The sequence below is a fragment of the Bombus huntii genome, unplaced genomic scaffold, assembly GCF_024542735.1.
Source record: "Bombus huntii isolate Logan2020A unplaced genomic scaffold, iyBomHunt1.1 ctg00000061.1, whole genome shotgun sequence".
Lineage (NCBI taxonomy): Eukaryota > Metazoa > Arthropoda > Insecta > Hymenoptera > Apidae > Bombus > Bombus huntii.
In genome coordinates, this window is record NW_026099322.1 from 785,163 (window position 1) to 807,677 (window position 22,515).

At 37.2% G+C, this 22,515-nt stretch overlaps 1 protein-coding gene across 4 annotated transcripts in view; it reads left to right on the forward strand.

Annotated features, from left to right (window-relative positions):
• The window catches only part of LOC126875972 (venom serine protease Bi-VSP-like), a 198,067-nt gene that overhangs the window by 126,555 nt on the left and 48,997 nt on the right, over positions 1-22,515 (forward strand). For 2 of the 4 annotated variants that reach the window (XR_007693822.1, XR_007693826.1), the window contains exon 1: positions 2,289-3,305. Coding sequence is in view for 1 of the 4 variants with exons in the window: in XM_050638892.1 (XP_050494849.1) it covers positions 3,203-3,305 (103 nt within the window). In the remaining 3 variants the exon portion in view is untranslated. Of the gene's footprint in view, positions 1-2,288; positions 3,306-22,515 lie in introns of those variants that run through there. The other 2 variants (XR_007693823.1, XM_050638892.1) reach the window with 2 other exon arrangements.

Below are 22,515 nucleotides of genomic sequence, written 5' to 3' on the forward strand. Positions count from 1 at the left end.
CCTCCAACTATGAATCTGTTGCCCAGGGTGTCCAGGAAGTTATCAAAGTCTTCTTTGGCGATGGAGTGTCTGGGAGGGCAGTATACTGCTGAGGTGGTGATTGAGCCATGACAGTCTTCTATTGCTACGTTTGTTGCTTGGAGGTAGTCTTTCTGGAATGGTGGGAGTTCGTAGTGCTTAATACTTGCTTTGATTATTATTCCGGTGCCACCGTGGGCCTTTCCGCTGGGGTGTTATTTAGTACAAATGATAAGAAATTAGTAATAATTCACAAAAAAGGGATATTGTAGTAGAAATATTATAAAAAAACATTTTCTGTTTTAGTGTAGAGTTACTCCTTCTTACAGACAGTGTCGTACAAATCTGTACGTCTCTGAGAAAATGTAGGTATCTGAGCCCTTACTTCCTCAACAACTTTTAGATCTGATAGAAAAAAGAAACATACGAAGTAATAAGTAATGCTTACTAATAAATTCAACAAATACAGAGGAAGATGGCTAAATCGATAAATTAACGAGACTAAAAATTAATTACATCATGGATCTCTCGCTTTTAATTTTAAGCTGTAAATTACCGATATCGGTGACTGCCATATTCTCTTGAGTTTCCAAATCGTAAAGAATCTTTCCCCAGGGATTGGTCAACTGTGTATGCCCCCATGCGACGTAACTTGCTGAAGGAACACGAGCCGGTGATATGCAGGCAACGTATAATTGATTATCATTCGCTCTGGAACGCTTAAGTAATGACCAGTGCAGTGGTCCAGTGGTCATATTGAATGCCGCTGGATATATCAGCATTTGGCAACTTAACCCAGAGAAGCAGGAAATATGAAGCCACCGAATACCAATTAACTTCGTAGTTGCACGGTTCACATTCCATCATTTCTGAATATGCGAGGACAGTCCTCTTATTGTGCTTTTAATTCTTTTATTTGTTTCATTTTCAGCAAATATACTGGTTTTTTAAATTAAGCTTCTTTTTATACAGAGTTACAGATTATATTAATTTTATATAGAATATATTTAAGAAAGATATTTAATTTTTTGCTAGTTAAGTATTGATCGATTAAGTTACTGTACCTTTGTTACGATAAATGCGTGCCATTTCCTCGAATCTAATATCATAGCAAATGCCAATACCTATTTTGCAGCCCTTCACGTCGAACGTCGTTAGGGAGTTACCAGGACTGAGTGAATCACTCTCTCGAAAAGTAATCTTATTAGGAATGTCGATGTCGAATAGATGTACCTAATAACATAAAAATGTAGTCGCTAATTCTATTGCTGCAACTTTTGTAATTTAATATCAAAGTTACCAACTCCTAAACTTTAATTATTTTTTATTTAATAACTGACAGCGTTTTTATCACTTTCTTTTATTAAAAAATCTTATCATTTAATAATGTTTAAAAAGGAGAAAAAATAAGTATAATAATATTTTAAGTATGTGAAAAATTTATATTACACATTACAACAAAAATGGGCGTTTCCCGTATCATAACGTATTTTATAAACCGTAAATTATAGAATTGGTTATAGTATACGTATGTACATATGTATATTCCTAAATTATTCCTAGATAGAGTCACTTTCTTCACCCCAATATTTTCAAATCCAAAGCCATAAAGGAATATATTACTTACCTTTCGGTGTTTTGCTATCAAAGTTCCATCGGGACCCCAAATAGTACAGGTATTGTACAATTTATCGCCCTCTATTTCAGGCATCGTACCACCAACTACATAGATGTTGTTTTCTTTAGCTGCGTTCGATGAAGCAACGCTCGTTTCACCATCAGGAATACTCTCGGCGTATTTTCGAAAGTACTCTGCATTGCAATATTTCAATTAATGAAAAATAACTGTCTTTTGTTCCAACCATAAATTAAATTGAAATGTTTGTCAGTTTTTTATTTTTTAAATTATTAAAATAACTAAGTTTTATATTTCGACTTAATTAAATATGCAATTACTTAGCTAATAGTATATATAATAAATTGTTTCTACAGGTTCAAAATGAAAAATGAATATTTAGAAATATTTAATTACGACAATGCTATTTGTGTTAGCATCAGTGGCTTGTTACTCAACGACTTTGCTAGTACTTTTTCAAACATAAAGTTAGTTTTCAATTAACACTTATACTAGAGGCGGAATTATAAATGCAAAATAATTGATAATACTAATTTATAAGTACCTAATTATTAGTATCTTAAAAAATATATTTATACAAAAATCACGATAATCATGAAAATGGGGAAATCCTATATTCTCGAATCAATTCACAATTTATTTTGTATATTAATTAGATTCCGCGCTCATCAGTACGTACTCACTGGCGACATCGAGAAAATGTATCGGCAATTCCTCGTACGACCAGAGGATCGGAAATATCAAAGGATATTATGGCGCAGCGCGAGTGGAGAAACAGAAACATATGAGCTTAACACCGTAATACTCTTATCATAGAAATAGAAGCAGTCCTCAATTCCCGCCCGCTAACTCCTATCTCCACCGATCCAAATGATCTCCTAGCCCTCACTCCCGGACATTTCCTCATTGGCGATTCATTAATGTGCTTACGTGATCGAGATTTCAGAGACATTCCATCGAACCGACTCTCCAAATGGCAGCATATCCAACAGCTTAAACAACATTTTTGGAACCGCTGGCATAAGGAGTATTTGAACGAGCTAACCAACCGCAATAAATGGAGCAAGGGTGGACACAGCATCCAAAAGGGCACAATCGTCATCCTCAGAGAGGACAACGTTCCCTCCATGCATTGGCCTCTGGGCCGAGTTATCAAGGTTCATCCAGGCGCCGATGGTGTCATCCGGACAGCTACAGTTCAGACGGCAAAGAGCATTTTGGATCGGGGCGTCAAAAGGCTTGTCCCACTGCCAATTCAACCCGATCTCGAGAAACCCGAACAACTAGCCACCGAGACGAAATAAGATGGGAACTTCAACCACACCTCCCTAGTTTGATCGGTACCCTCTCAACGGGGGGAGAATGTTACGCCATGCGGCTTACCATAGGTCATATTCTTAACTATCGATCGCGGCACTATAATGTCGCAGACGGATCGTCGCGTCTGCCCGGCAAACAAACATTGTAGTGGCAAGCGCATGGTTCATTAAGCAGGGCGACTTCCAGAAACGTCGACTCGTGGCCCGTATTTTACCTCGCAGTAAAAGAATGTGGCGTGATCCGAACGTAGTGGGGGTCGCCTTCCAGAAAAAACGAAAAAAATCGAAAGGCGTTCAGAACTTTTCGAGAAGTCGAACCGTCAACACATGTGGTATGTCGCGCATTACTTATCAACCAAAACGCAGTTACATTTTTTTTGTTCCATTTATATCTTTCTAGTTAATAAGTTGTTGAAATAAACATTAATTTATTTGTGTTAATTCTGTGGAATTTCATTGAACTACCCTTATTATCATAATCGAAATAAGGGGATCGATCAGTTCGTGGCGTCGATTATTTAATCGTAACGGGAACTTACAACTCTCGTTGACGTGCTATCTCGCGATCGCGTCTCTCCGCGAACGGTCGAAACGCCTATTTTTTAATGAACGACGTCTCCCACTAGAGACTTTCTCTCGAGAGCGGCTAGCATCCTTTTCTAACCACCGATATACAAATTGACCAATTAGCAGCAATGCCAATTTCCCTTACTTTCTGAACGAAGGTTGTCCTCGACGAATCCGATTTTTCCTCTGCAATATTATTAAAGCTACACATTTCGAATTTTCCAATTATGCCGAAACAATTGCGTGAACCACTCTATATATTCCATACAATAAACTATTTTTTGCGTTTTAAAGTAGTTGAATATTTTATTAAAATACTCTGAGCAATTCTCAGGTTTCTGTGAAAACAAGATAACCCAAATGTAGTTGTGTTTCCTTCAGAATTATGCAGATTTTATTTGAAATATGTGAGGTGTAAGTGACCCCGACGTGATCGAGCTAATGAGATTTCAATTATCGTGATTCCGGGCGCGCCTACGATATGTCAAACAAGAATAAAACAGTTACGACCAGTGAAGAGTTCGCGTGCCTTTGACGATGCCCTAGAAGATAGTGCTATGGTTCTCCTTACTAGAGAGATAGCTCGCGGCGGCGAGCATCGCGGGCGATGAAGAAAAATCTACGGCCCTCCAAGGGTGTCTAGAACCTGAGTACTTAGAGCGAATCGAGGACATAGCGTTGAATCCCCCGGCCACCACAATATGATAAACTCAAGGACGAAACACTTCTCTCTCCTTTTCCTTTATTTGTCGGCTCTACATCCATCCCCCTTGCTTACTCAAGTTGTTGTTTGTCTATATACGATTCAGCAGCTATGGAACCACATATGGGCAAGATGGATTGACAGAAAGGAAGCGGAGGATGTAATTGAAGGATGAGCGTTGTAATGAATTGGTTTTGGTTTGTAAATATATTTGTTATGTTCTTGCAGCACTTCTTCTTTGCATTCTCAAGTCCCTTGGACGGCCTTTAGGAGAGAACAAAGACACAAATGATAATTGTAGCTGCTGGCTGTAGATGTCGCTGCTAGGGTACTGCTGTATTTTCTTTTCATTTAAGAATCGTGGAAGAAAAATCGGACTACGGTCGCCGGGATTTAAGAACCCAGATCCCGAACGCTCGTAACTTGAGACGCTAACCACTGCGCTGCCGTTGTCTGGTATTAGTTAGTGTCGAGTTGTCGTATTTGTGCTGTCGAGTGCCGCCACATATGTATGCATTTATGAATCGAGTGGTTTACAAGTAATTACAATCGATATACATTACAAGTAATTACAATTTATTACAAATGACTCGCTGTGCATATTACTATAACAGTCAGTACTAATTCTATAGATCAGCAGCATTATAACTTTCCAATAAACAACCGAAAATCACGTCGTTGAATAATAAATGCATTCACTGTAGAACGAAATTATTATTACGAATATAAGAGAAACGATTTAAAAACCATGTATTTTTTCATTTAAATTATTTGCATTTGCAAAGGGAGATACAAAATTTTAACAACGTTGCAAATTATAAAGACACAAATTACAGTTTCGTGTTTAAGTTATTGTTCAGAGTTTGTTGGAATACAACGATATTAATCGCATACAGATGAGGTGATTGATCGAACGGATTCTTTCCTTCGTTGTTCAGCGATATCCTCATTAGCGTGCGTTCGTGAGATGTACCACGGCGGCTAGCACGTGCATGCTCTTTCGAGAATTCGGCGGAAGAAGCGTAGGAATATGGATGGAACATTCCCGATGGGCACGTCGAGAAGCTACTAGAAGGTTCTGCGGCACATGTGACGCCACACAGACACCCACACAGGTCACACTCATTACTGCATAGAGAGTGGGGTTCAAAACCTTTTCAAGGGCCATGGGTCACTAAGCCAGTCAGTCTGTGTCTGTGTCTGTGCCAGTCAGTCAACTGTCTACATTCCAGAACACACACACTTATAATTCCTGTAATAATTGTTTAATAAATATCACATTATATTGTTTCAACACAAACATTGTGTCTTCCACAGATTATTAATCTTAATTCCAAGATTAAATTCTAACAGAGCTTCCTAATAATTATGGTACAATTGGTAAAATGATGATTTTACATGAAAAAAGTAAAAAATATATTAGATAATTGAAATAACGCGATATAAATATAATTGAAATAACATCAGTAAGAACGGATGTTTTAAGCTTTCGACTTTGAGAAAACAGGGTATGAATATGTTTAGTTAAAAAGCAATCCGTGTTTATTCGAGCATTCGCGGAGAGACGCGATCGCGAGAAAGCACGTCAACGGGAGTAGTAAATTCCCGTTGCAATTAGATAACCGACGCCACGAACTGATCGATCCCCTGATTTATTTATCCCGATAATAGGGGTGGTTCAATGAATTTAACACTGTATTAACAGGTTAATATAGCTTGTATATTTAAAAATAATGAATGTAATAATAAAAACGTCACAAATTATTTAGCGATAAATACAGTTGATATGTTATAGGAATTCGACCCGACTTTGCGATATCTCTCAATGAATTCGTTAGACTAAGCAGTTTATAACGTTTGACTCTTCAGAAGGGACCGATTACTCTTCGATCCTTTTCGTTGTCTTCTCTGGAAGACGACCCCCACTACGCTCGGATCACGCCACCGTTCGCGCCTATGATCACGTATACCAGCTTCTTTATGCGGATAAAATAACGCACCGAAGGCGAATAGATGTTTCTGGAACTCGCTGCTTGACGACAACTATGCGTTTATCGCTACTTTGTGTATATCTCGACGGTCATGTAAGACGATCTGTTTGCGACGGTTAGGAACACGGCCTATAGTAAGCCTTGGGGCGTAATAAACGGAGAGAATAGAATAATCTACAGAATTATCAACGGTGAAGTATATAAATATACTAACGACTCAGAAAACATAATTGAAGTGAGTTGCTTAGATATGAAATTATTGTTAATAACTAAAAGAATAATAGTACAAGTTAGATTAGCAGAGAGACAAACGTGATTGTGCAGTGAGTCTAGGAAACAGGATAAAATATAAAACAAATAAAAATGGAATATACAATACGTCCTATCCAAGAAGATTGGATACCAACTAATGCATAATAAAAGAATGTCCGCAATATTTGGAATTAAGAACAAAATTCTTAAAATAAACAACCACCATCTTTATGAACAGAGAAAATTGATTATTGAGACTAAAGAATTTTATTAAGAAACAACATGACGCTCAGAGCATAATAACTGAAGTTATAATAACCTGAGCACAACTCAAAAACTTAGCTATGACCCTTTTGTAATAACTAACAAACAAACATTTCAAACTTAATTAATTATAAACAAGCTACAGATAATTTGAAGTTAGATATGAACAAGCTTAATAACAAAATTACATAAATAGAATTTTTCTTATTTAAATGCGACAGTTCGTAGTACAAAACAAATTTTGTTCAGGAATAAGGTTTTCTGAAAATTTCCAGCGAAAATTTTTGCAAAAATTTCCTAAAGGAATTATAATCTATGAGATAAATGAAATAAAAATACAAAAACCAACTGATATTAAAAGAAGAATGATTATTTTACAAGATCATATGAAACTGTGTAAGGGATTACATATGTAACATATTGTCCCGATGTACACATATTTGCGAAGCGACTTACTACCCTGTATATTCCAGAAACTTCTTAGTTTGCCCCAGCCTTAGCAATTTGAAACTATTTTATTAAAATTAAGAATTTTCCACATTAGATCGAACGCACTTCTAATAGGTACCAAACAGTATATATATATAGCAAGATTTCACATATCTCTAAATTATTCACAGAAAATTAATACGGCACATAAATTAGACTTCGGATTGTAAGTATTAAGAATAAATAACCGATACAGTCTCACAAAAATAGAAGGATAAAGATAGAGATAAGGGATCAAAAACAACAGTTATTTTTCAAATTTGTATGAAAAGCCCTTAAGAAAATAAGTTCCTCCTTAAATTGAAAACAGTTATATGTATAGAAATCAAACTTGCGATAAAAGTAAAAAAGATAGAAAATAAGAAAATTGTATTTGTTTTTATGACTCACTTTTACATGTAGTATAATTTCCACCGCTATTTTAGCATAGAACGCTATTTTCAAACACGAACTGTTCCAACTCGATAGTCCCTTGCTTTATTGTAAACGGAAAATTCTTTCGTGTTCTCAACCAAATTTATCAAATTCCAGCAATGACACATGCTATGTGATTGTCAGTAGAACATGGAGAAATGTTTCCAGTAAAGTTTCGAGCGACTTATCGCCGATTTTCAGGAGACACTGCGACGATATCGCGTGTACAGTGCTTCTATCGGTGTTGATGCGCTTTAATACATGGTGCAAGAGAACACTAATAAGATTTCCCAGTGGGCCTGTAAATCCTTATAGATCACTCAAAAATATATCATATTGTTTGTTTCAACTACTAGCAATTTAAAACGTCGTCTACATATATTTAGAAAGTTAGCAAAGACATATATTTGTTCCTGAGCATGATTTCTATCAGTTGAGCGTTGTAGCAAAATGTCCGATACAATTTAATGTTGAATTTGTCTTTTTTTTAGGCTAGCTTGATTGGATTACAGGTAGATTTAAACGATCCGTGTGTTGCATCTCCAAGGCATTTTCGACTCATCGATACGCAGTGATACCCGGCAAACTTCTAGTGGACAAGCGACGTTGCTTGCAGGCAGTTTATATACATGTTTTGGCATGTGTTGTCGGCAGGCAATGTCTACAGACGCCTGTAGTCTGCCCGTACGCGCCTTAAGTTTCACTGACAGACATTGTCCGCCGATTACTACGACATCTGTCTGTGGACAATAGGCCGTCAGTGTGGAGTTATCTTTACCCGAATAATTTAAGAAATATAAAATAAACTTCAACGAAAAGTTGCTAGCTTCGATATCTTACTAATACAATGTTATCGAAATTGAATAAACCTCGTTACTGTATTTAAAAGGAAATTGCATTTATATTTCAAGTTTATAGAGACAACAACAACAACCAAACAAAGAATCGCAACGAAGAAATAAACGGATACAACAAACAGAACACTGGATCGAAGATAGAACAATAAACAAGATAGAACCAAGAAAACAACAGTAACGAAGAACCGGGGCGCAGAAAAAAGCACGAAGCGTGCGAGCTGGAGAGGAAACCTGTGACCGTCGGTGCAAGCGGTAAGCATACAAAATGGTTGTCGAGCAGGAATAATCGGCTGGAGAGCCAACCTGCTGGGACCGAGCTATATGGTGGCAGGTATCGCATGGCGCCAGCTAAGCGAGCTGCCGCCCGAAAGGGTAGGTTTAACTTGTCCAATGATCCGCAAGGAGAGGGCAAGTCGCGCGCCGACCATCTATGCGCGCCATTCCCAAGTCGAACGCGAACATCTAAATGCGAAGCCAGTATGCGTTTTTACTGCAGATATGGCGCGGTCGACCAAAAGGTCGGGCCCTCAAACGCACACATTACTTGTACAATTCGAGTGCTGCAGATACGGAAAAGCAATTTATAATTTATCGTAATTTATCGTAATGCGAATTTTGGCGCGTCGTCATAAATAGATTTTTATTTAAAACGAAATTGTTAAATATCCTTTTGTATCAATTCACATAACGTTAATAAATCAATATTAGACATATTACTCATAAATTGTACATATCTTTGTGCATATACGCATAGTTTTCGTGCATATATCAATATTTGTATATTTTATGTGTATAACTTTCATATGCTTTTCGCAAATTTTACATTCATAAACATCTGCAATCTACACGTTACGTTTTTCGTTGTATTTACAAGTACGGACATTAGATATTCTATTACATTCTTTTATTATAATCTTTTGATATATTTATAGTTGTTTAATTATTAGGTCATCCCATAAGTTCGTGCCGTTTTTCGAGAGGTTATATATGTTAAGATCGTTTACATACCTTTCAGTTTCATGAAAAAATGTAATCCCCCTCTCGTTGTACAACTTCTTCCCATTTTTCTGGTAGGTTCCGTCTGGATAAAAGTTCTCTTGTTTTTCTTTAAAATAATTTTCTATGCTATTTTTGAGAGTGTCAATATTTTCCAATTTTTTAGCTACTAAAAAGTGTTGTAATGCTCTGAACAGGTGGTAATCAGATGAGGCAAAGTCTGGGGAATATGGAGGATGTGGTAAAATTTTTCAATTAAATTCAAACAATTTTTTTGTAACGCTTTTCGCGACATGCTGTTTAGCATTGTCGTGATGGAAGATAACGTTGTTCCTATTCACTAAACCTGGCCGTTTTTCAGCTAGTGCTTCCCTTAATTTTTCCAACTGAGCGCAATATTTGTCTGAATTAATGGTATCACCACTAGATAAAAGTTCAAAATAGAGTATTCCTTTATAATCCCACCATACACACAAAAGAACTTTACGTGGATGTAACCCTGGTTTTGCACAGCGTTCAGGTGGCTGATTTCGTTGGGATCAGCTACGTTTCCGTTCAGGGTTTTCGAAAAGTATCCACTTTTCATCACCAGTTACCAGGGGCGTTTAAGGAATGGTTCACGTTTATTACGTGCAATTAATGACATGCACGCTGTCATTCGTTCAAGACGGTTCCGTTCCGTAAGTTCATGGGGCACCCAAACGTTCAACTTTGACACCATCCCCATTTTTTTTAAACACCTATGAATCGTTGTCTTAGGTATTTTCAGGACATTTGACATCTCTTGAACTGTCAAACTTGGTGATTTTTCAACAAGATCCCGAATTTTATCTCCGTCTGTCTGAGGAGGACGCCCGGAGCGTACCTCCTCTTCTAAACAGAAATTCCCAGCTCTAAAACGTTGGAACCACTTCCTACAGGTGCGAGATGAAAGCGCATTTTCTCCGTAAACAGCACATATGTTTTTCCTGGCAATTGTTACCGAACTTTCTTTCCAAAATTCATATAACATGAGATGTCGAAAATGGATACGCATTTCACTCGTGATTTTTTACTGTTAGAAGTCACTGTGTTCACTATATTACGATCTTATGCCCACGAAGATCTACTCTAGCCTGTTCTCGATCAGCTAAGCTCAAGTGCATTGGTCCCTTATCGCCGTATGTTTAGAAATCGACACATGAAATATATACACAAAAGTGTATAAATATATACACAAAAACTTATGGGATCACCTAATATGTAAACGATTTTGAACTATTTAATTTAATAAAGACCTTAGATCGACGGATTTTAATTGCTGTCACATAATCGTTAATTCATTACTTTTCCTCCAACTGTCACGAATTTTCACAAAGTGTGTATTTCGGATCGTTAATCTCATACGGATGTAAACTTCATTTTCTTAATAATCTTGGTCAATCATGTATCACATTTTCTATAAAATCTATAAGATCAGCAAGTGCTCTAATACTTGTGAATAATCATATATCTTAATTCGTGCCTTTTGTATTAATACAGAAGCTTCATGCGAGAAAGAATTTTCGATATAAATGTTCTCAATGTTGTAAATCGAGTTCTGCCAGAGCAACCGAGCTAAACGGACGTGTAAAACAGTGCTTCAGAAAAAGTGCGGCAAGTGGGGAAGAGAAAGTTACGAACGGCAACGCCCATAGCTAAATGGTGGAAACTCGTGTCTTCTACTAAGAAGACTACAAGCAAAACTAAAATGAAAAAGCACATCCCACCGATAAAAATAATTAACAAAGACGAACAATACTACATAAATAAAACAACAAACATATCAAAACCAAGCCAACCAATAAACGAAGAACAGGAATGCTCAGCTACAAACGAAGTTGATATGGAAACAATACCAAACAATGAAGAGAATATTACCAATAACGAATTAACCCAACAGGATGAAAGCTGGAAGGTGGCAAGTTATAACAAGAAACGAAAAATAACAGGAAATTCAGATACAGAAAAGCAGCGATGGCTGCAAGAATTACCATTAAGAAACTCCTTCAGCTCACTTACGGAAGAAATAGACGACCCAACAACCAAAAACACAACTAAATCAACGCAAACTACAAAACCACCACCAATATTTGTCGACGCCCAGATAATAGACCCGCTTATTGATCGACTAAACGATATAGTTGGGAAGGAAAACTACACAATAAAACAAACAAAATTAGAACAAGTAAAAATTCAAATAAACACCCCAGAAAATTATAGGAAAGTGATAAAGGAATTAAAAGAAAAAACGCTGTGTACCACACATACCAGCTGAAAACGGAAAGGAGCTACGAAATAGTTATAAGAGGACTACATTCAAAAACTAACACAAAAAAAATTAAGTGACGAATTAGCAAAAATTGGTCACCAAACAAGAGCAATAAACAATATGACAAGATACGATACGAAGCATTTAACAACACACTGTCCATACGTAGGGAAAATAAATGAAGTAAATGTTAAGGAAATTCGAGGATTTGGAAATACAAATTATTGACTATATTTCCCACACAACAGTTATACATCTATATTACTCTCTGAAAACGTCTTGCACGCACGCTGGTCGCCAACCGACTATCCTAGATTCTTCTAACATCTGGCAACAGTCTTTTGTCTCCACTAAGACCTTGACGCCCTCTAACCCTTACACACACACTCTCATGTACAGTGTAAATGTATCACTTCCCTAACACGCCTCCTTACATTTATACTGTACACTTAATTTTATTTACATACTTGTCGAATTAACAAAATATTTAACATTTATCGCTTTATTTACATTTCTCTTATTTTACATTCATCCATGACCTAAACCTTTCAAATTTCTCTCTACACAGTGTCTTCGTAAAAATATCCGCAGTGTTTTCTTCTGTACTTACTTTTATTATGTTTATCTTATTTTCCTTTACGTACTCGTGAACGTAGTGGTAATGAACTTCGATGTGTTTAGAATTTTTTGTAAAAGTTCCGTATTTTGCTATACTCATTACTCCAGAGTTATCCTCATAGATTTTTACAGGGTTATCGTCTACATTTACATCGAAGATTTTCATTAGTTCTCTGATAGTCATTACTTCGCTCACCGCTTCCGATAGAGCAACATACTCTGCATACGTCGAGGCTTTTGTCACACACCTTTGTTTTTTAGACTTCCATCCAATTACATTTCCATACCATCTAATTACATACCCAGAAGTCGATTTCCTATCTATATGATCTCCTGCCCAATCAGCGTCCACATAACAATCTATCGTTTCGCACTTTTCATTTCTTTTATAATGTAGCCCTAAATCTCTAGTCCGGTACAAATATTTCAATATTCGCAAGGCATATTTAAAATGTGTCTCGTTACAACAATCTTGAAATCTGCTCAGATAATTCACACTATAACTTATATCGGGTCTGGTATTTACACTAATATACAGCAATGCGCCAATTAAATTCTTGTATCCAATGTCCTCTCTATTTATCTCAGCTTTTTCAATTTTTAAGTTGGTCTCCATAGGTGTACAGTACAATTTGCTGTTATGTAATTTATATTTGTTTGCTAATGATTCTATGTATTTCTTTTGGCTTAATCTCATTTCGTTTTTTAAATAATCATACTCTATATTTGTTCCAAGATATTCTTTTACTTCACCTAAATCTTTCATTTCAAATTTATCAGTTAATAATTTTTTTTACACTTTGTATCTTCCCTTTGTTTTTACTACAAATCAACAAATCGTCTACGTATATTAACAAACAAACAACATTTTCTCCCTCTCCATAAGTATATAGGCACAGCTCTATATTGTTCTTTTTAAAACCTAATCTCGTCACATACTTATCAAAACACTCATACCAGTCCCTCGGACTTTCTTTTAACCCATAAAGCGCTTTCGATAATTTACAAACTCTATTCGTTCCGTCCGCATATCCCTTTGGTTGATTTACATATACCTCCGAGCTTACTTCACCATTTAAAAAGGCAGTTTCTACATCCATTTGCTCAATTATTAATCCATTTTGACAACAATATGATAGCAATATCTTAAAGGTCTGATTACTCGCCACTGGAGAATATATGTCATCGGCTACGTTTCTTTGTTGAAATCCCCTTACCACTAATCTAGCCTTATACCTGTCCTCTGATTTTTTTCGTGTAAACCCATTTTACATCTAATACTTCTTTGCCTTTTACCCTTTCTACCAATTTCCAAGTTTTATTCTTATAGAGACATTCTATTTCCTTATCCATAGCCTGTTTCCAAACTTCATTATTTTCGCAACAAATCGCCTCCTCAAATGTACGAGGGATATCTACTTTACAATAATTTGCATGCATCTCGTAAATATTTTCCTTTTCTGGATACCTTACTGGAGTTTTCTTAATACGTGTAGATCTCCTAGGAGTGTTTGAGCTTTCAATACTACTATTATTTTCATCTTTCCTACCTTCTAACTCTTCCTTATCCATACCATCCAATGAATAGTTATCTTCGCTATCATTTCTATCTGCCTCTAATGAATTTTCCTCAAAACCGATACATTTAGTGTCTGTCTCTATGACCTCTACATGTCTAGCTATTGTTATTTTCCCACCTAATAAGACTCTGTATCCTACTTCACTATATCCTAATAGAATTCCCATATCTGCCTTCTTGTCCCATTTGGAAACTCTTTTTTGTTCTGGCCTTCTTACAAAAACTTTACTTCCATATAGATGTAGATTTTTAACACTTGGTTTTTTCCCGAAGAATATTTCAAAAGGTGTCTTTCTTTCTATAGTATTCGCTAATATTCGATTTTTCAAGTATGCCGCTGTACAAACTATTTCCGGCCAGTACCTTTTATGTACTTTCGCTTCCGCTAACAAGCAACGCGCCATGTCCATCACTGTTCTATTATACCTTTCCGCTGTCCCGTTTAATTCATGTACGTATGTTGGGCAATTATTTATTCTTATACCTTTATCCCTAGCAAATTTATAAATTCGATTATTTAAATATTCTTTACCATTATCGCATCTTAATATTTTTAACCTCTTGCCCGTTAAATTTTCGGCTTCATTTACGAACTGTACGAAAGAATCAAAGACCTCATCTTTTGATTTTATACAATAGATCCTAGCTATTTTACTATAATCATCAATAAATGAAATGAAATATTTTTCTCCATTGAATCCGGTAGTCTTAAAGGGACCACATACGTCCGTATGAATAATTTCCATTATTTCCCTAGTCTTAGTTCGATTATTTTTGAAAGGTAAGTTATGCATTTTGCTTTCTATACACACCCTACATTTCAAAAGTTCCTTTTCAAATTCATTCGGTATGCCAGTCACTAGTTGCTCTTTACCCAAAATCTCTAAATATTTAAAATTTACGTGTCCTAGCATCCTATGCCATCTTTCCTTTTTACTCATACCACTACGTTCGGCGCTGTTTACTAAGTGCGCCGTTGCTGTCCATATGCCTGCTCTTGAGTTTCCATGCTCGCCCGTGCCGGTTCTTGATTGACGATGAAAGTTTCCACGTCCTCTGCTCGTATTGCCTTTGTTCCCTCTTCCTCTGTTTCGACCACGTGTTGGCCCATGCCAATAGCCGTTACTGCTTCCCGCTTGGACGCCATTTTGACACTCTCTCGCAAAGTGTCCTAATCTTCCACATCTGAAGCATCCTTCCTTTTTTGCAGAAAAGGCGTTGGTTTGCCTTTCTCCTCGATTGGATTTATTTTTCTTCTCTGCTATCTCTATTTTATTTTTTACATACGCTACCGTTTGATCCTCTTCTTTCAATGCGTCTATTATGTCCGCTATGTAGCTGTATTCTTCGGGTAACGTATTCAGCATGTAATTCAGCTTTTCCCTCTCACTTACTTGTGCGCCCGCACTTTTTAATTCATTGATTAATTTCTCAAAATCGTTAAAGAATGATGCTGAATCACTGTAGTTCTCCAGTCTTATGTTTTCCAATCTCCTTCTGCATACGATCTGCAGTGCCGTCGACTCTTTCAAGTACATTTCATCGAACCTTTTTATTATATCATACGCCGTTTTTCCTTCCCTAACATACTCCAATTGTCTGTTCGATATTGCACTATAAATTATATTAATCGCCTTCAAATCCTTTTTGTCCCAGTCTTCATCGTCTCTTTCGTTCTTCATTCTAGTTGTAACAACCTCGCATTCCTTATATTTGAAAAACATCGTGATTCTTTGCTTCCACATTCCATAATCCTCACCATCGAATATAGGTATCATGATTTCCGATCTCTCCATTTTAATTGATTCTTCTTTTTTTCTTTTCTTACTCAAGCGTTCCTACGTGCTCGAAGAATATTTTTTCCTCTGAAAGTTTTTTTTTCTTTACTGAAAACTCACTCGCAAGATCGTAACCACGCACTAAATATCTTGCAAAACTAGTAACCACGCTCTGCTACCATGTTAAGGAAATTCGAGGATTTGGGAATACAAATTATTGACTATATTTCCCACACAACAGTTATACATCTATATTACTCTCTGAAGAACGTCTTGCACGCACGCTTGTCGCCAACCGACTATCCTAGATTCTTCTAACATCTGGCAACAGTCTTTTGTCTCCACTAAGACCTTGACGCCCTCTGGCTCTTACACACACACTCTCATGTACAGTGTAAATGTATCACTTCCCTAACAGTAAAATGTTACAACTGTAATGGAAACCACCCAGCCAGCTATAAAGGATGCGAAATCAGAAAACAATCACAACGTAAACAGTTTCCACCACTTGGCAATAGATCAATCAATAACTACCAACCACAACAAAGTATAACGGATAATTAAGCAACATTGAAAGCACAAAATGAACCAAAAGCTATAAACGGAAACACCGATCCCCAAGGAAACCGCAGCTACGCGCAAGTAACCCAAAACATTAGACAAACAACGCCCACAAACAAACAGAATCAAAGCAACAACACCGAAGACGATACAGAAATCAAAGAAATGCTCAAACAATCCATTAAAGGTACAGAGATATTAAGAAAAATGGTAAGTGAGAAAAACACAATACTAAGGCAACAAGTACAACAAACAACAGTCATGTTACTACTCACAAACTTGCTAAGTAAAAAATAAAAATGGACATGCTTGAAATAGCAGCATGGAACTCTAACGGACTATAACAAAGGGCCCTAGAAACTAAAACATTCCTGTATAATAATAATATCGACATACTACTCGTATCGGAAACACACTTCACTATAAAAAGTTACATAAAAATACCGTACTACACAATATATGATACCAAGCATCCCTCAGGAAAATCACACGGAGGGACCGCAGTAATAATAAGAAACGACATTAAACACCACTAACACAGCCAAGCTAGTAAGGAATATATACAAGCAACCACCGTTACTGTACAAACTAGCAGCAACCATTTACAGTTGTCAGCAGTATATGTACCACCGCGACACAAAATGACATCACAAACGTGGGAGGAGTACTTTCAACACTTAAGTGACAAGTATATCGCAACGGGAGACTACAATGTAAACCACACGCTATGGGGATCAAGAATTACCACACCTCGAGGTAGAACCCTGGAAAAATACATTAACAACAACCTCAATATATTATCCACAGGAAGACATACTGGCCGACAGACCTGAGCAAAATACCTGGCCTACTCGATTTTGCAGTTACAAAGGGACTAAACGCAAATAAACTAAAAATAACACCCAGCCTCATTGCATACAGCCCAATTGCTTACAGAAACAAATTAATACTTTATAGCAATCCAGGGACACTATGCAACAGAACAACCTAATGGCAAATTTTTCAAGAAATAATCGAAAGCAAAACCAGTTGCAGCATCCCATTGGAAACACCCGAACACGTCGAACAGGCAGTAACACCATTGACAGAAACTATCCAAGAAGCATCATGGACAACCACTATACCTGAACCAACCAACAGACAAACAAAAATAATTCCATCAGACATACTTGAAAAAATTAGAGAAAAAAGAAAAGCGAAAGCAAAATGGCAAAAACATAGAACATGAGAAAACAAAAAACACCTAAACAAACTTGCAAAGGAAATAAAAAACAAAATAAAAGTGCACAACAATAACGAATTCACAAAATTCATAGAGTCACTCTCTGCTCACGAGAACTCCAACTACTCCCTATGGAAAGCCACGAAAAAAGAAGAAACCAATAAAACTAGTCACAGCAATCAGGACGGCAGACAACACATGGGCAAGAAGCAACGAAGAGCAAGCTGAAGAATTTTCCAACCACCTTTGAAACATATTTATACCACATAATATCAACAACAGCAACCCCAAATGTCATACGGACGAGGATGCGTTTACCACTAGTACCTCAACTGACAACCACTATACCATACCTAAAACAACAGCACAAGAAATTAGAAACATAATCGAGAAAACAAAAAACAATAAAACACCACGAATCGACCTAATCAATGGTAAAATCTTGAAAAACCTTCCGCCAAAAGCGATAACACTAATGACAATAATATTCAATGCAATACTAAGAATCCAATACTTTCCTAAACTGTGGAAACTAGCACAGGACATAATGTTACCTAAACCAGGCAAAGAACCACACCAAACTGCATCTTACAGACCAATATCACTACTTCCTGTGTTTTCCAAAATACTAGAGGAAATAATATGCAACCGCATAAAACCAATAATATAGAAGGAAAAATTAATACCAGATCACCAATTTCGATTCAGAAACATACACTCCACTATAGAGCACATGCACAGGCTCATTAAAGAAATAATACTAGCATTAGAAAACAAACAATACTGTACAGCCCTCTCTATGGACATAGATAAAGCATTTGACAAAATAAACCACGAAAGCCTACTACAAACAATCAGAAAACAATTTCCGGAGCAAATATACCAATTAATAAAATCTTACTTAAGCAGCAGAACCTTCGTAATAAAAATCAAGGACACATACTCTGAAGTTAAAGACGTCAAGGCAGGGGTTCCGCGAAGAAGCGTCTTAGGATCAATACTATACACAAAACATACCAACAACTACCAATAGCAAAATACTGACACTCACGGACGACACAGCTGTACTAGTCAGGCACACTAACCCAGAAATAGCAGTCAAATTACTACAAGAACATATCACAAAAATAGAAAAGTGGCTGCAAGATAAACAAATAAAAGCAAACCCCGATAAATGCAACCATATTACACTCACACTGCGAAAACAGACACCATCAAACATCCTACTGAACGGCACGCACAAAAACCGCAAACAAGGCAAGTCAAATACCTAGGACTAGACCACCTAGAAACACAACTCACATGGAAACAGCATACTAAATCAATAATAGACAAAATACAGACAACAAGGAGACAAATGCATTGGCTAACAAGTCGAAAATCCAAATTAAGCATAGAAAATAAATTAAAAATATACAAAACGATCATAAATCCAATCTGGACGTACGGAATACCACTATGGGGGGTAGCGGCAATGAGCCATATAAACAAAATAGAGACAGTACAAGCTAAAATTCTTAGAACAATAGTAAACGCCCCATGGTACGTTAGAAACGAAGGCATACGGAAGGACCTGGGAATACCAATGGTCAAAGAGAAAATTAGCAGACACGCAGAAAAATACAAAGAAAGAATAGGAACACAGCCAAACTGGCTAGCTGCGGAAACGATCAACACCTCAAACATGGATAGAAGGCTGAAAGGGAAATACCTAGCAGACCTCACAAAGGACACAACCAAACAAACACGAAGATGGTATCCCACTGGGGGTAGCTACCCACATAATAATCTAACAGCTAAAAAATTCTACCAAATGTCCAAACTGGACAAATTGTGAATCTAATCTATAAAATAAAAAAAAACCTGTGATCTGAGTTTAGATCTCAGTTTAGAGTGATACATCTCCTAAAAGGATTAAGAGATTTTTTAACAAATTCCCAAAATAACAGTGAATTTTAGAACAAAGATAATGGAAATACATAAACATCTTGTTAATAACGACGTGGGTATACTGATAGGAACTAATATCTGCAGAATATATGAATGTCTTAAACATAACATAATGCTAAAAAACGTTCTCTTTGTCCAACGACCTCTTGATTCCTATACAACCTCTCCTGGTTATCTTGCGCACGCGTAACATTCACGTACCGTTACATGCATTGCCATTCCATACTTTTCGTATCCTTTTTATACTGTTACTTGAATATAGAATTATATAAAAAATACAAGAGCACAAAGATATAGAAAATATAAAAATATAAAAATAAAAGATTACAAAACTGTCAAAATTACAGAAAATCAGATTAAACATTAGTACCTATATTCGTCCCAAGTGTTGCGTTGTGTGTTCTATTTCTTTTGTAGATTATTAGTAGTGGTTTAGTTTAGAATATAGATTATTTATATATTTATGTAGAGACATGCATGTTTCGTAATGTAGTTCTTATTTTATAACACTTTACCGGAATGTAGGCTAGTTTTAAGTATGTATCTTAGATTACTAATTTGATTTAATAATGTAGAATGCGCACACATATATATATGTTTCTGACAATGTAACTTTTATTTCTTTAATAATACAATATTGTATGTTTTATGTATTCGTTAGACTATTAGTTTTTGACTTCATATATACTTATATTTCATAAATTGATAATATTGTATTTGTTGCATAGTATTGGAAGTACTGTCTCTAATATTTACTAGTTTATTACATGTCTGGCATATATGTTTATACTTATATGTAACTCTCCAAGTTGATTGATTAAAATATATTTATATATACATGTATTCCTGGCGTTTCAATTATTTCCCCTTTTGTAGTTATTCTTATTTCCTGGTTTATTTGTTTGGTTCGTAACTCGTTCAATCCATTAACTGGTTCTATTTATTTTATTTTATACTGGTTGGATTTATATTATATTGAACCACAAGTTTTCAAATTGCAAGTCGGTTATTGGTAGGTTTATTTAGAGTTGTGTGTATATGTGTTTTGTTTATTGGTTGGATCTATTAGTCGCCCTCGTTTTGTTAATCCTTCCTTTAGTTTCGTAGCGCCGTGTGTTCGTTTGTGCATTCAAATCCTTATTCGCGCGTTTTGTATAGAATGGTTTTCTTGTTCTTGTTACGGCGCGTGCGGAGCGCGGGACGTGACACCCCCGCCCTTGGAGTTCAAATTTCCAAAGGAAATTTGACTGATGGTGTCTCTGAGTTCGCTCAAGGCGGACGTAGATGTCGTTGGTTGTTGAGTGACTACCGGTGTTATCGATATCCCTTGAGGTTGTGATGTTTGATCATCGATATTTCGTCTTCCTTTGAGGTATAGGAGCAGGTGGGTGACTGATCCGCATATTGCTCCTAATAGGGCGATTCCACATCCGTAAGTTTCACGTAACTGGTATCCGTATGTTTCGATCATTCGCGGAGAGACGCGATCGCGAGATATCACGTCAACGAGAGTTGTAAGTTCTCGTTACGATTAAACAATCGACGCCACGAACTGATCGATTCCCTTATTTCGATTATGATAATAAGGGTAGTTCAATGAAATTTCACAGAATTAACACAACTAAATTAATGTTTATTGCAACAACTTATTAACTAGAAAGATATAAATGGAACAACAAAAAGAAATGTGACTACGTAATGTGCGATATAAGATATATGTTGACTGTTTGGCTTCTCGAAACGATCTGATTCTTTCTGGAAGGCGACCCCCACTACCTTCGGATCATGCCACATTCTTTTACGCCAGATAAAATAACGGCCACGAATCGACGTTTCTGGAGGTCGCCCTGCTTAATGAACCATGCGCTTGCCACTACAATGTTTGTTTTGCCGGGCAGCCGCGACGATCCGTCTGCGACATTATAGTGCCGCGACCGACAGTTAAGAATATGATATATGGCAAGCCGCATGGCGTAACATCCTCCCCCCGTTGAGAGGGTACCGATCAAATTAGCGAGATGTGGTTGAAGTTCCCATCTTAGTTCGTCTCGGTGGCTAGTTGTTCGGGTTTCTCGAGATCGGGTTGAATTGGCAGTGGGACAAGCCTTTTGACGGCCCGATCCAAAACGCTCTTTGCCGTCTGAACTGTAGCTGTCCGGATGACACCATCGGCGCCTGGATGAACCTTGATAACTCGGCCCAGAGGCCAATGCATGGAGGGAACGTTGTCCTCTCTGAGGATGACGATTGTGCCTTTTTGGATGCCGTGTCCACCCTTGCTCCACTTATTGCGGTTGGTTAGCTCGTTCAAACACTCCTTATGCCAGCGGTTCCAAAAATGCTGTTTAAGCTGTTGGATATGCTGCCATCTGGAGAGTCGGTTCGATGGAATGTCTCTGAAATCTCGATCACGTAAGCACATTAGTGAATCGCCAATGAGAAAATGTCCGGGAGTGAGGACTAGGAGATCATTTGGATCGGTGGAGATAGGAGTTAGCGGGCGGGAATTGAGGACTGCTTCTATTTCTATGATAAGAGTATTCAATTGTTCAGAGGTGAGTAACTCGTTGCCGGCTACACGCCTGAGGTGGCGTTTAAATGACTTCACCGCTGCTTCCCATAGCCCACCGAAATGCGGCGAATGAGGGGGAATGAAGCGCCATTCGATTTGTTTGTCGGCTAAAAATGCGGTTACTTTTTCCTTGTGATCGTCCGATTGTAATAAATCGTGAAGCTCTCGTAATTCGTTGCTTGCTCCTCTGAAGTTGGTGCCGTTATCAGAATGGATGGTGGAGCAATACCCTCGTCGAGCGATAAATCTGCGAAGAGCGGCGATGAAGGCTTCGCTAGTGAGATCGTCAACGAGCTCGATGTGTACCGCTTTAATTGCTAGGCATACGAAAATGGCTACGTATACTTTTATCTGACGACGGTTACGATCTCGTTTTTCCTTGATGTGGAACGGCCCGCAGTAATCGACGCCGACGTTTGTAAATGGGCGAGATTCCGTT